Genomic DNA, 14,259 nt, shown 5'->3' on the forward strand with positions numbered 1-14,259 from the left:
GCATTTACCTGAAACAGGTGGATGTGCTACTCCAAAGAGAACGACTGATGAAATATTAACTTGTGTTTGGTCTTCATCACAACAGAGAAAATACGTATTATGCAGGAAAGCATTTCCAAGAGTCCTTTTAATCTTTCATAGCCGATAAATGGAAAACAGATATTCATTGTGATGGCTTCTGAAATACCTTACATGACAAATGATCACAGGGATTACTTGCACGGTCCAAAGAGATATGGAACTCAAACACAACACCCCTGAAACCTGCTCCCAAATGCTACAATATTTCTTATCATTAAAAAGAACTATATTGTGTTGTAAAATTTTGCCTCAGTGTTTAATTTTAGCAAGTGTTCTGTGACTTATTCATAAATATGGGTACATTTTCTCAAAATTCATACTGGGGACAATCTTTTTTTTTTAATATGATGAAGCAAACTGTGAGTAATAATCTTTAATCTTGATTTAACTGTAGCTGACAGAAATATAAATATGCTATATCAGCAAATAGAAATCTGAGCAATTCAATTTCACTTTCATGTAACTTCTATCAGTCTCAAGAGGTCTTTTGTGTTCATGCTATGTAAATTTTCACACAATGCCCCAGAGTTCTGGGTACATGGGCACCTCTCACTGCGCATTTGTTTTCACTGTAAAGTGCTTTGGGAAAACAGTCTTTAAAATGCCTCCAGGCTATGTATTGGTCTAAAAGAGTAAAAGAGATATTTCTAAAACTTGACAAAGACAGATTCAAAGGCTGGTCTTACAGAAAGCAAAAACCTATAATAGGAGCTCTTAATGAGAGGCAACATTTTTTAATGGCATTCACTGCAAATTTTTACAAGGTAAAACTACTATTGTGGAAGCCTGGATGTTACAAGCAATGATTAACAAAAAAGGCAAAGCAAAGAGCAGAGAAGTTCTCAAATACTCAGTACCACCATGATCAGCCAAATGATTCCAGTATAGAGACTGTTAATAACCATAAGAGTCTGGCAGCCCCAGAAACCCACCATTACTTTTGCCACTATCTTCTCTGTTAATGAGGTCCTAACATTAAAAATCGCAGATCTACTCACACAAAGACAATGCAGAGAGGTCAATAAGAGACCATCAGAGAAGCACAGAGGGGCAGGTCTACAACACAGAACAATAATTAATGCAAGTAGTGGATCTGTGGGCTTTCGGTCACATTTGTTGGACATTAATATTGGACACAGGTGTTGGCCTGGTAGTGTTAAACTAATGTACACACTGCACTGAGAAATGCGCGCAGGCTTTTCACTGACAAAAGTGTAAGGTAAGCATTATGGTGTAAAGTCTACGCTGGTTCCTGCTGTCCATGCTGACAGAATCTCTCAGAACACAGAAACAGCTCATGGACAGCCAGAAAAAAAAGACCAGAACATTAAGTAAGGTAAGTTGTTCTCAACAAACAACTGTAATCAGTATGGAACAGAGTAGTGATTTGAAACGAAAATGTGATCAACTATGACAGACACTGAACATAAAAAAAAAACATGTGCAAGAAATAAAAAAAAAGGCTTCTGAGGATGTGGTAAGGTTTTATGCTTTATACATAACAACACTGGGAGGCCAAGCTCCGGTCTTACTGGTTGTGCACTCACACATAAGGATTACAAACGACACACAAATTACAGGGTCTGCTTCTGAACGAAAGCCTGAAATTGCCATAGCACATTGTTTGCATGCAGTGTGTTCTTTGAATGCATCTACCATGGGAAAGCAGCTACAACATCTGAGGCTTAACTTTTCAGAGCATGTACAGAAAACCATATACACTAGTTAGAATGTTACTGAGGAGTCTGTGCAGCAGAGGAAAGAGAACCACCATAGATTTACACCTTATTGCTAAATGTGTCCATCAAACACAGCAGATGTTCTGTCATTTGTGCACAGGACTGAAGGCCATGTGCTCAACACAGACAGAGAGAGAGACAGACTCTCACACACACACACACACACACACACACACACACACACACACACACTGAGCCTGGCCCAGAGGGAGACCCAATATGCATGTTGAGCGATGAGAAGCTTCAAGGGTGTGCTGGCACTGGAGCCCTGGTGCTTGTATTGTAAAAACGGAGAGTGGCAGACACACCATTCCTCTCTCACACCTCTGCTCATCTTTTTCTTGCCTTCTCTGCAAAGAGGCCTGTTCACTTTCCAAGTCGCTGCTCACAGACTGCATAGCGCTGGAGTGCACCAAGTAAGTCCTCATAAGAGATGTCTATGTGGGAAGGCAAGGAGCTGGAAATGGGAGAGAGAGAGAGAGAGAGAGAGAGAGAGAGAGAGAGAGAGTCACGGTTAGCTCAGTGGTCTTTGAAGGTTGAGTACTTCATAAATGACATGACAGTGATTCCAGAACTGAGTGCTGCATACTAAGGCAAGATCACGTCTGTTTAAACCAGGCAAATTAGACGTAAAGTTGTGTAAACAAAAAAAAAAAAAGGGAACTGGCAGCACATTTTTTTCTACCTTTCACTGATTCATCAGAATGTCTGTCACAACACTGGACCCAAGAAGTTCAATGTTTTCAAGAGTCTGGAGCAATGGTCTCAACTGTCATGCAGTAGGGAAAAAAAATCCAATTTGGGAAGAGACCCATCCATGTTGTTATATATTAAAAAAAAAAAAAAAAAAAAAAAAAAAGTGTTTTTGATGCACCATTTGATCTTTCAGCATACTTTGTGCTACCTGTTGTTTTAATTTGTTAATGAGAATGCCTTGTCATGTAAATGCTTTTGAGTGTAATTTGAAAAGCTCATTAGCAATTGTCTGAGCAAAGACTTGATCGAGAGAGGGCAGAGGGTGACAAAACATGGGAGGACAGTCAGTTTTCAGACCTTTGTCAAATGGGAAGCAGTCCCAAAGTAACATGAGAATGAGCACATTTTGCACTTTGGCTTCTTTGGCACCATGCATACATCTTGCTCACTGTGAGATAACTCTTATGCTGTGTCAATCTACTGTCTCAGCCTCATCAGGCCATGTCTTTCCCAAAGAATCACATTCACCATTAGTCTTCTTTTTCTTTTCTCTGAACTCTCTCTTTTACAATATTTCAGCATACAAAAACACACAAATTTCTAAGTCATAAACTGGAGCAAACTAAAGCACCTAAACAGGAATAAACAACTAAAATGGATTGAAGATTTTTTTTTTTTTTTTTAAATGAGAGAGATGATTACCAATAGGTTTTTGGACCAATATTTTTTGATTGGTGCATGCCTAATTCATTTGTTCACTGGAACTGACATTAAGGGGTTTGAAATAAAATTTGGCACAGTTCAATAACAGAGCCAGCTACATCCTCGTTCATGAAGCTCATGTTATTAATGTTATTAATATTATTTAGGGATGAACAATTAATCAATTTCAAATCAAAATCGCGATTTGAGACAATGCGATTAGCAAATCACAGAGGGCTGTGATTTAGGATATACGTTATGCAGCACGTCTGACCCAGGATTTAAACTGTCATGTCGATGGTTTTACAAATTCAACAAACACGTGAGACCCTTTACACTGACGCTACTCGTCTGCTACTGAAACCTCTTCCTTCTGTATATGACTTAAACATGTAAAACGTGAGGCCGAGATTGGCATGCCAGAAGCGTGACGTATGACTTTGCGCACTGGTAACACAAATAATGATACAGGTGACTACTTCCATTTTATATGTTTATTTAGTACCGCTGATGAATTTATACAACGTGTACCGCCAACTTATACGATGAGAACCGTCACATTTTTGCACTACGATGAATCGTGTTACGATGAATCGTTAAACCCCTACTGAGGTCCTAATAAGATCCTTATCAATAACTCTGTGGTACAAATATTTGGCACAGAAGTACAATGATGAAACATGGGCATCCACATCTTTGTGTTACTGCAACGTTTTCATGTTCATGGAAAAATGTATAGACACTCAGAGCTTGTCTTTCCCCTGCCTACAAATTTCTTTCTTTACAGTGACAGAAACAAGTCAAATCCAAATAAATAGAAAAAGAAAACTTTTCTGAAAGCTTGAAACAATTGGTCACGCCCTTGTGAAATGTTCCATGAGAGGAAAAAAAAGCTAGTCCTGAAGTCTGCTATATGGGAATTGAAGTTGCACCGGAATATCCATGACACGTCTCATTTCAGAGAGGACAACAATCTCCACAGGTGTCATGACACACCAGAGGGCAGCAATGTCCCTTCTGTGGCAGAGAAACTAATGTTGGTTTAAGAAGGCCACCAAAAAAGCAAAGCACTGAGAATGTGGCCCAACCAAAAGCTGGTCGGGCCAAAGATGCACCAGGGTTCTAAGGGAAGTCTCTAGTGCTAGCACTCATCCTCAGCATATTGTTCATACAAGGTGTGCCATGTTGTCCAGCAGCAGGTTGTCCTGGACAGAACAGAATTATTCCTCATGCTATACAACAGCAGTCATTACAATAACACTTAACTTTTTTGAAACTTATAAGGACTATTAATAAACGTAATTAAAAATTAATGTTCCTGAAAAGGCTTCTCCCTTACTGGATCTGTAGACTACTGTAGCTTACTGTTTATTATACATCATTCAGAACAATACTACCAGCCACAAACTAAACAAAAAAAGTGTCAAGTCAAGTTTTATAAAAAAAGTACAGTAAGTACTCTTGTTTAATTCAGGCTATTGGTCTGCTCAGTCATATACTGCCATGTGAGCTACTCCACTGCTGAGTCTGCATACAGAGCCTGAAAAATCTGTCAGAGTAAAACAGCAAAGACTTGTAAAGGCTAAACCTGCAGATAAAAATACTGACTGTTGAGTGGTTAAGACTACTATCGAGGACCGAAAAACTCTAAAGCATGTTGGGAATAATTGTTTTATTTTAGATCTACACAATTTGTAAAATGTGTGAAATTGTATTTATGAATGATAAAAGGTATTTACTGTGCCTGAGGGATTTTCAAACCAAATGGAGAGGTATCATGTTTTAGTTTTGCTCTGCTCTACGAACGTAATCTGAGAACACAGGAAAAACCCCTTTGTGAAAAGGAGGTGTATCCTGAAGAGGATTCCCAGTAACCTTGGTGGATAGGTCTTAAGTGACATTTTCTTCTTCATCTTCTTATTCTGATCTTAACGTGGAGCGCCCAAAGCTCACAAGGAGAACCGTACTCAGATAACTATTTTTACATAAGCTTTACAATGCCAACAAACATCAGCACAGTTATTTTCCAAAATTAATCAAGTTCTGTTTTTGTAGGTGAGTAAAAGTGGTGATCTTTTTAATGAAGCACTTTTGGTGATCTTTTTAATGAAGCTGTAGGAAGTTGTTGTATTACTGCGGGAAATCCTCTGGGTCATTTTAGTCAAGGAGTAATCCAGATTTATATTCATACTCCCCTGTTATCCTTATTCAGAGTGACTTATAATTAATACTTTCTATGTATAAGATCAAACACCTCTGGAACACCCCTGGAGTTATGTGTCTTGCTCAGGAGCACTCCGGTAATAAACTTCTTGGAGTCACCACTGCAAGCCCCTTGTTCCCTGGATACCTCATTTACAGCTATGCAGTGCTATACAGATAGAATATCCTAAAAATGATATCTAGTTATTTGTATTTATGATTGATAAAAGGTATTTACTGTGCCTGAGGGATTTTCAAACCAAATGGAGAGGTATCATGTTTTAGTTTTGCTCTGCTCTACGAACGTAATCTGAGAGCACAGGAAAAACCCCTTTGTCAAAAGGACGTGAACCCTGAAGAGGATTCCCAGTAACCTTGGTGGATAGGTCTTATGTGACATTTTCTTCTTCATCTTCTTATTGGCTGTGTATTGCCATTTCATTAATGCGTAGTTGTGCATCCTCCTGTTAGTGATCGAATTATCACAAACCCCCACATTAGTGCATTAATTAACTTTCTACTAAATAAACACTCAAGGAGACATTCTTCTCTTATGAAGCAGTTACACATATTTCTTCATTCAGCAGGCATACACATAATTAAAACTTGGGGATGGGAGTTGAGCTGACTCACTAGTGATATTTAAGGAGTTGTACTGGGTTCTGACTTAGGATGGAACCTAAATTAGTGATTAAAAGCTCTTCCTGGCAGTCAAAAGGTCTGAAAATCAATGACTATTCTACAGGACCATTCTCTTGGCTCCAGTCTGCATCTGAAAAAGCATTGTCAGTCTGTCCAGTCCTAAGATGTGAAAGGCAGTGGAAACAGCTTTAGTTTTACTAGATAACCAGCTTCCATCCCACTTCACTCATTTTCAACTCAAGAGACGAAGTACACACGAATGTACACACATGCAATCAAAATGGAATGTTTGCAATTCTGCAGTTCCTGTCCAATTCGGACAAACGCTGGACTATTTTTGATGGAGCACAGGCCATCCTATGTCTGTTTGTGATTGCTGGTGACTTGGTGAAAAGCAAGGAGACTGGAATCTCTCATAATTACAACAAATTTGATGTAATTCTTTGGAGAACATCAACTTAATCAAACACATCATACACACACACACAAAGCACATGCAAACAATCAAGTACACATACTTAAAACACTGGCTGACAAAAAACACACCACACATCCATAGAAAAGTACTCACATGAACTCTGTTAGTCTGATGTGCCAGGGGAGGAAGCCAAGGGTGCTTTCCACTGGACCAAACTTCAGCACCAAGTCTGGATCTGGTATGGGCTTAGACTCTGTGAGTAAGTGTAAATCATTAGTATTATCAGCAAAATGCTCATTTAATATCTGGGATTAAAGAAGGGAAGTTAACAACAGGTCAGCTAACATTCAGTCTGTGGTATATTTGCAGAAAGTCTTTTATCTAAGGGTGTTTTCACACTTGGTCCCTTTAAGCCCTGAAAACAAACTCAAAGAGATTAGCCAGCATTTTTGCGCATATGTGAATACTCCAAATGAACTCATTTTAATTTTGATTCCATTATTTTTCTCGAGATCAAGTTACTTATGTCATTGTCACGAAATGACGAAACTTTGTTTTCCCCTGATAATGACATAATTAATTCGTTATCACGGGGGAACAGTTGTTTTCTTGAGATCTTGAATTAATTATGTCGTTATCTCGAGAAAACAGTTTCGTTATTTCGTGACAATGACATAAGTAACTCAAGATCTCGAGACAACAAAGAAAAACAGAAAAACGCTGGTAATAATAGCTAGAATTATTGTGTGAGGACTGAGCTAAAGTGAACCAGAAGGAGAACTGAGTCCTCTTTCAAATGAACTCACAATGTGAATGCAAAAAGAGTCCCTTTTCTGTTGGTCCACTTTTTGGTCCACTTTAAGAAGACTGAGTTTGGTTCGTTTAAAAAGGATTATATGTGAAAACACCCTAAAGGTGAGAGAGATTCACAGCTACATACTGTGAAACAACAGGCCATACACTGTCAGTCTCAAAAAACAGATGCTTAGCTCTGCACCTAAGCTCAATTTGTCTTGATTGGAGTTTATCTTCAACCCTCATCTTTCCTCTCACTCTGATCTTAACATGGAGCCCCCAAAGCTCACAAGGAGAACTGTACTCAGATAACTATTTTTACATAAGCTTTACAATGCCAACAAGCATCAGAACAGTTATTTTCCAAAATTATTCAAGTTCTGTTTTTGTAGGTGAGTAAAAGTGGTGATCTTTTTAATGAAGCACTTTTGGTGATCTTTTTAATGAAGCTGTAGGAAGTTGTTGTATTACTGCGGGAAATTCTCTGGGTCGTTTTAGTCAAGGAGTAATCCAGATTTATATTCATACTCCCCTGTCATCCTTATTCAGAGTGACTTATAATTAATACTTTCTATGTATAAGATCACACGCCTCTAAAATGATATCTAGTTATTTGTAACTTTAAGATTCTGGAGTTTATTTACCTATACACTGATTCAGGTGTTTATTTACCTATACATTGCAGTGAATGTTCCTGCATTAGCACTTTATAAGAATTAAAACGTTAAAAACTCTTGACTAGCACATGAGGAACTCTACTGGACACTGGATGACTGGAAGTCCATGTCAGTCATTGGGGTTTTTTGTTGTGGTTTTCTTTTTTTGTATTTCCAAAGATCAGTGCAAAAACAGGCTCAGGGTCCTGGGCACTACTTGTGGCTGGCATGCTGGTGTACTATGAGCTCACCTCTAAGCAGGGAGTCCAAAACTGAGACGCTGATGTCTTTCGACGTGGTCTCCTTCTGTTCCACAGCCTCACAAAGCTGCTGTGCCGCTCGCACAATACTGGGTCTACCGTCCTCTGGAGACAACACCTTGACTGTTGTCTGATTTGAAAATACTAGAGAGAGAGAGAGAGAGAGAGAGAGAGAGAGAGAGAGAGACAGACAGAGAGAATCTGTCTTACACAGATCTCTAGGATGACTACCTCCACACTATCACAAAGTGTCTGGGTAGTCTGCCACTGTTTTTCTTATGTCAGTTGCTATATCATGTCTTCTGTTTACTGTGCTGACCACCACATAGTCAACCAGGGAACAACTCACTTACAGTTACTGATCTGTGAGGAGGGCCTTGGAGAAGTGAATGGGTAAACTGACAAAATCCTTGATTGTTGACTACCACAGGGACTTCATTCAGCAACTTGCAGTGACTAATGTTATGGAACATGCTATCCCATATGAGTGAACATACTGACAGGATAGAGTTTTAAATGTTTTCATTAATATCAACAATTTATAGCTCTGTGTAGTTCATTCAGTTCATTTGGTGACTCAAGAACATACAACTAAAAGGAAAAAAGAAAAAAACTTCAGTTACTGCATCACCTAGGCCGTGTTTACACCTCGCATTAGATCTGATTTTGGTGAACAGCTCTACAGTGTAAACTCACCCAGTGCACATTGAGGTTGCATTGAGATCTGATCGCTCAGAACACATTCGGAGGTGGCCTGGACCGCACATGACCACATTCTTTTAGCTGTGTAAATGTGAATGCGATCTCGACCACACTGAACGACCGCCTACTCAACTGACTTTGAGGTAAATAAATCATATTACGAGTCTACGAGTTAAACAAAACACTTCTGAAATGAATATTTGACCCCTGAACAACACATGTCGTCTCCAATCAGTTTATTGAGCCAAGGTATACACACAAGGCATTGCTTATCTCTATTAGCGGGCTCAGTTAGACAAACATATCGTAAAGGGTTTAGATACACTACAAAACAGGAATTTCATTCTTGCATACCTTACTTCATACTTTAAAAAAATATCTTAAACAGCTGTTTCACAGTTTGGTGGCTCCATTAGTTTACATTAGTAACTGTCGACTCAATTTCCTTTGGAAATGCTCCAGATTTCATGCTTTTACATATTTCATATGATGCCTGTCAAAAATAACAATGCATTTGGTCTTTGCAAACGGAAATTATGTACGTGTTTATTTGCAAATAGATATATCGGGGAATTGATATCTGATTGCAAGTGGTCACTCGAGACACATGTGGAGACGGCTTCTAAAGCCGGGTGTAAACAGACGTACTTAAGAGCTGTCCACTTGTGATCGGATCACTAAAATCAGAGCTAATGCAAGGTGTAAACAGAGCCCTAGTGAAACAAAAGCAGAGTCGAGGCCTTTGAAAAGTTCTGCTGTTCTACATGCCATACACAACTCACCCTGACAGTCCTGTCTGTCTGTGACATTGTTTAAAAACTCAAGCGGGTACTTTGATCCCTCCAATTCCAGGAGTTCCTTTTGCTGCCTTAGAATCTCATCCATGAGTCTGGAGTTATTTCTTCTGAAAACACCTGGTATCGAAAACACAATATATTGATGTTTGATAAACACGAGCACTGGACATTATGTGAAATAGTGAATATATTAATAGCTATATGGAAATGAATCTCTGATTCATGCATTCCTCTGACAAAAACCCAGTCTCCTAAAAAGAACTCCAGAGCTTTTGGTTTTGACATGTGCTACATTATTAACTATGATCCAGCTAGAAAACCCCCAGGCTGTGACATGTGCTGGTGACAAATTGAGAAATTTGCCAATACTGATGGAGTCCTCCCAAAGCTCAGCTAAAAAAAAGAACAGAAATTTGTCTAGGAAATTTAATTTGGACTCAGTAAGTCACATATGAAAACACTGTCACCACAGAAAATTTACTAGGATAAGTCTGTAGAAGAACACAGATCAAGATCCTGATATGGGAGATGCAAAAAATCCCAAACACATCATATTTCTCAAAAGCATAAGAGCTCAGTTCTCACAACACCAAATGCAAGAATTCTTTACAACATAGAAAGAGGTCACTGCTCTCAAATGTTGCAATATTATGGCTCCATCCCTTCTCATCCTCAGACATACTCAAAGAGGACGAAATTAAGCTATGTCAGGAAACAAATAAAATATTGTTTTGGTAGGGTTCAGGGTACTCTGCACAAAAACTAAACCACGTTACTGTAAAAAAAAAAAAAAAAAAAAATTAAAAAAAAAATAATAATAATAACAGCGCGATTAACAAGAGGTATCGCACAAGAACTGTTTTCTGTCAGATTAGGAAACAAGAAAACATCTTATAAAACGACAGATTTACACGTCTGAGTAAAGAGATGAGCAGATTAGACCTACTGTAATTTTGGGGTGTACACACGGATCCTTCACGCCCACATTCTGGTTTCATTCATTTTAACGTTTCACTGGTTTATTTGTATAATAAACCAGTGAAACGTTAAAATGAATGAAACCAAAATGTGTTAATGTATTTGAGATTTTTAAAGCTGTAAAGAGTCCACACAGAGAGACTACTTTCAGTCTTCTTTTTTTTTTTTTAGACTAGTTGCAAGCAGCAAACGGAAATGGTTTGATAAACTGGCTAAAAAACAGACCAAGCAACACATATAATATAGCTAATGGCCATGCGTGTGATGGCTTACTCGTCTCGCACTTCCTCATGTCAGATGCATTTATTTCCATTCCACTGAGTAAAATCTTTCCCGATCTTACCTTGGTTATCGTACACACTGACATACGAAATGCCAACTGCCATACACCAAACGACGAGGTTTGCAATATCTGTATATCGCGGTTCCTCAGAGATCAACAATCCAACATGAACAGGCAGCTTTTCGAGTGACCTTCCGTCCGCTCCCCATCTAAGCCGACGACAGACACGCTTGTCTGTTGTCGGACTCATTGTTTTGTGGTTGGAAAAACTAAGTGCTAAAGGAACTAGCAGAGCAGCAAAGGCTCGATTCCAGAGCTGTCCGTTCCATCTCCAAAGGTGTCCTCGGAGCCAAGAGATGAGCGTTCGCTGTACATGGAGAAGGGCGTGAAGGATCCGCCACACTATCTGGAACACCAACGCCATAATAACTCTCTAAGGAAAGATTTCTGTTGTTATACTTGTTAGAAGTAAATACAGAGCCGCATTCCAGATCTTGTAGCATTAAGAGCACGCCAGCCTGTCCTGAAATATGCCATTTGTTCACTGCCAACACCGCAGCCTGCCGGCTTCCATTTTCATCCTCTTTACCTTTACCCTCTGAACCCGCTGTGTTACATGGAGCTCCGTGATTGGATAATTGTGGTCCCAGACGGTCTCAACAGAAGGAGTCACTTCCTTGGCCCAGAGTCTTCTCTCTAATTGGTTAAATGTACTGAGCGAGTCATCTGATGTGACTGTCTGTCCTCACAGTACCTACTAAATTAATCATAAACATTAGATTCATTCTGTACAGTTTGAATTTGATTGCTGTAATAAACGTTTACATTCGCATTTCTGCTCTTTCAGTACGTGATAAATCATTTCCTATTTACTGAATGTGGTGATCCAGGAACTTAGTTACCTAGGAGTGTTGAATTTGAATAGTATTATTGTAAATGTTACATCAATGCTATTATTTAGTCTATGTTCACACTAATGAGGAGTTGTTGTTGTTGTTGTTGTTGTTGTTTGTTTGTTTGTTTTGTTTTGTTTTGTTTTGTTTTTGTTTGTTTGCTTGTTTTTGTTTTTGAATAATTGAATAATTTCTAGGTTCAGTGTTCAGAGCGTTGAACTATAAACAGAGCTTTACAAAATAACTGTAATTGCATTTGGTTCAGATTCTCAAATCAGGTTATGATTATAGCCAAGTGATACTAGTATTCAGTGTAATATTCAGAGTGAACCATTAACCAGAATTTCTCTATACCATTGACATGACACAAGTTTATTTGGTTTTGCTTCCAAACATTAACTTGCAGCTTCATAAGATTATACCTCAGGCCAAAGGCAGTGCATTTATGCGACATTTTAATGATATAGCTATAAATTCATAATCACTGATTCCTTAATGTACTCCTCACACATGTCTTATGTCACTACATAGGTTCACCAGATCTCCATGGATGAACTGACTAGTTTAGTGCTGAGTTCCTTACTGCTACCCACCTCCTTCACAAACAGTTCCATCTTGACCTAGGAAATCCCAGCTGCTGTTTCAGGTGTTTTCCTTCCAACTATGGTGTCTTAAGCGGGGGAAGCTGAAGACAGAGAGGATAGTCTGTTGATTCAACACCCAGAGCCTCTATAAAGAAATAAAACATATATTCATGAATGCTTCTATTGCAGTTCCCTTAAAAGTATAAACGAATCACTGCCCCAAGCAGCCTGGTTAACAGAGACGTAAGAACAGAATGATCATCAGTCAGTTGTCCTCCACTGGAGAGGACAGCTCATTTTCTTTCTCATGTGTTTATCATGGCTCTGTAGGATAATACATTAAGATAACCAGAGAGAGAAATAGTGTAAAAAAGGAAAAGAAATCCCTTTTAATCACATACAACTAATGATTTAGCTAATGATTAGCTAATGGTTTAATGATAAGTAATGATGTTTTTCTCATCTTACTTTCTCGTCCTTACTTTAATTTATTGAATATTGAATAATTTGTGTATATTCAATGTAAATTTTAGGCATAACAAAATGAGTGCTAACATTTATGATATGAAACTGTACTAATGTCTTAGTGTTGGAACCAATTAAAAAGTGACATTTATTCTCTGTCAGAATTAACGAAAATTAATAATGAATTATTTGAATAAACTGACATAAATGACATATATTAAGGTAATTCTATAAGGGAACTTTATTCCATTGTGAGGTTAGTTAACTGGATACAGTTTTTAAAGCAATAGCTTCAAAAAGTTAGATGGTGCTCTCCAAGAATAGATGTTTGAGTTTTACTCCTCATAGTTGTTGACAGATGACATTCTCTTTGCGGTTATGTCCACAATACCTCTTCTCTAGTCGAGTGGTTGGTCTAACAAGCGGTGTCCACAGCTGGTTCCCTGCCAGCTCCACAACAGTCAGGTTAGGCAGGCAAAGGCCACCTTCCACAGATAGCTGCCTTTTATGGGAGACTGAGAAGGCTGTGAGGTTTTACATCTTCACTTTATAAGCTCAAATTTGTTTTTTGTCCATGCTGAAGCTGATCCGGCAGGTTATCTGGCTTCCATGAACAGATTATATGACAAATCTAATATCTTCTGAAACTGAAGAGAGGGGGAAATGCAGAGGACAAAAAGGAATCGTATTATTCCTTAGGCTCAGTACATTTAGAAAGGACACTTTAAGGGTACCTTGTCTTGTCTCAGTTTTATTACTAATCAGGTATAGACATTCTAGTTTGACAAGTGTTGAGAGTAATGTACAACCTACCTTCTAGATCTGCAGCTCCTGGACACATCAGTGAGAAGGCAATCAGTAAAGCATTAAATTGCCTACTAAAACTTACACTGTAATCATTATCTTGATTAAAAACAATGTTTGACAGAGACAAGGAACTGACAGGACAGTTGGAGATTGTCTAATGAGAAATAAATTATTTAATGCCCCTTTTGTTTGAGAAGCCATGTATCTTTGACATTCACACCCTGATCCCTTTCAGGGCTCAGTAATACAGAAATGTCATATGTGCAATATTACCTTTCTTAAGTTAGTAATAGTGCAGATACTCTGTCAGCTGTGGTGTAAGCAACAACACTCCATACAGCTCCATAAAACTGGGATGAAACAAGATTTCATTTACAACGTTAAAATAGTATTAAATGAAATTGTGGCCATTTGTGGCCAAACATTATGCTGTCCTACTGATCACAGTGATACATAAGGCCTCATCCCTGAACATTAGATATTTTAAAACTCATTAAATGTTGTAGGGATATTTAGGTTAAAAATGAGGGCATCGTTAGATCCCAGTTTGAGGATGCAG

At 38.5% G+C, this 14,259-nt stretch overlaps 1 protein-coding gene across 1 annotated transcript; it reads right to left on the reverse strand.

The window, feature by feature from the left end:
- Positions 1-803: 803 nt before the first annotated feature.
- On the reverse strand, positions 804-11,637 carry nus1 (NUS1 dehydrodolichyl diphosphate synthase subunit). Its single transcript, XM_030772666.1, has 5 exons — positions 11,012-11,637; positions 9,676-9,807; positions 8,183-8,335; positions 6,634-6,733; positions 804-2,277 (listed from the first exon to the last, which is right to left on the reverse strand). Exons 1-5 carry the CDS (start codon positions 11,373-11,375, stop codon positions 2,187-2,189), a joined length of 840 nt encoding a protein of 279 aa, XP_030628526.1. The 5' UTR covers positions 11,376-11,637; the 3' UTR covers positions 804-2,186.
- Between the last annotated feature and the right edge of the window lie 2,622 nt (positions 11,638-14,259).

This window comes from Chanos chanos, chromosome 4, assembly GCF_902362185.1.
Source record: "Chanos chanos chromosome 4, fChaCha1.1, whole genome shotgun sequence".
NCBI classification, from domain to species: domain Eukaryota; kingdom Metazoa; phylum Chordata; class Actinopteri; order Gonorynchiformes; family Chanidae; genus Chanos; species Chanos chanos.

Coding starts and splice junctions, on each gene's coding strand:
- nus1 (XM_030772666.1), bottom strand. CDS start 11,375: ATGGCGTTGGTGTTCCAGATAGTGTGGCGGATCCTTCACGCCCTTCTC. Junction 9,808..11,011: donor CAGTGTGTACGATAACCAAG/GTAAGATCGGGA, acceptor TTTCGATACCAG/GTGTTTTCAGAAGAAATAAC. Junction 8,336..9,675: donor AGACAGACAGGACTGTCAGG/GTGAGTTGTGTA, acceptor CTCTCTCTCTAG/TATTTTCAAATCAGACAACA.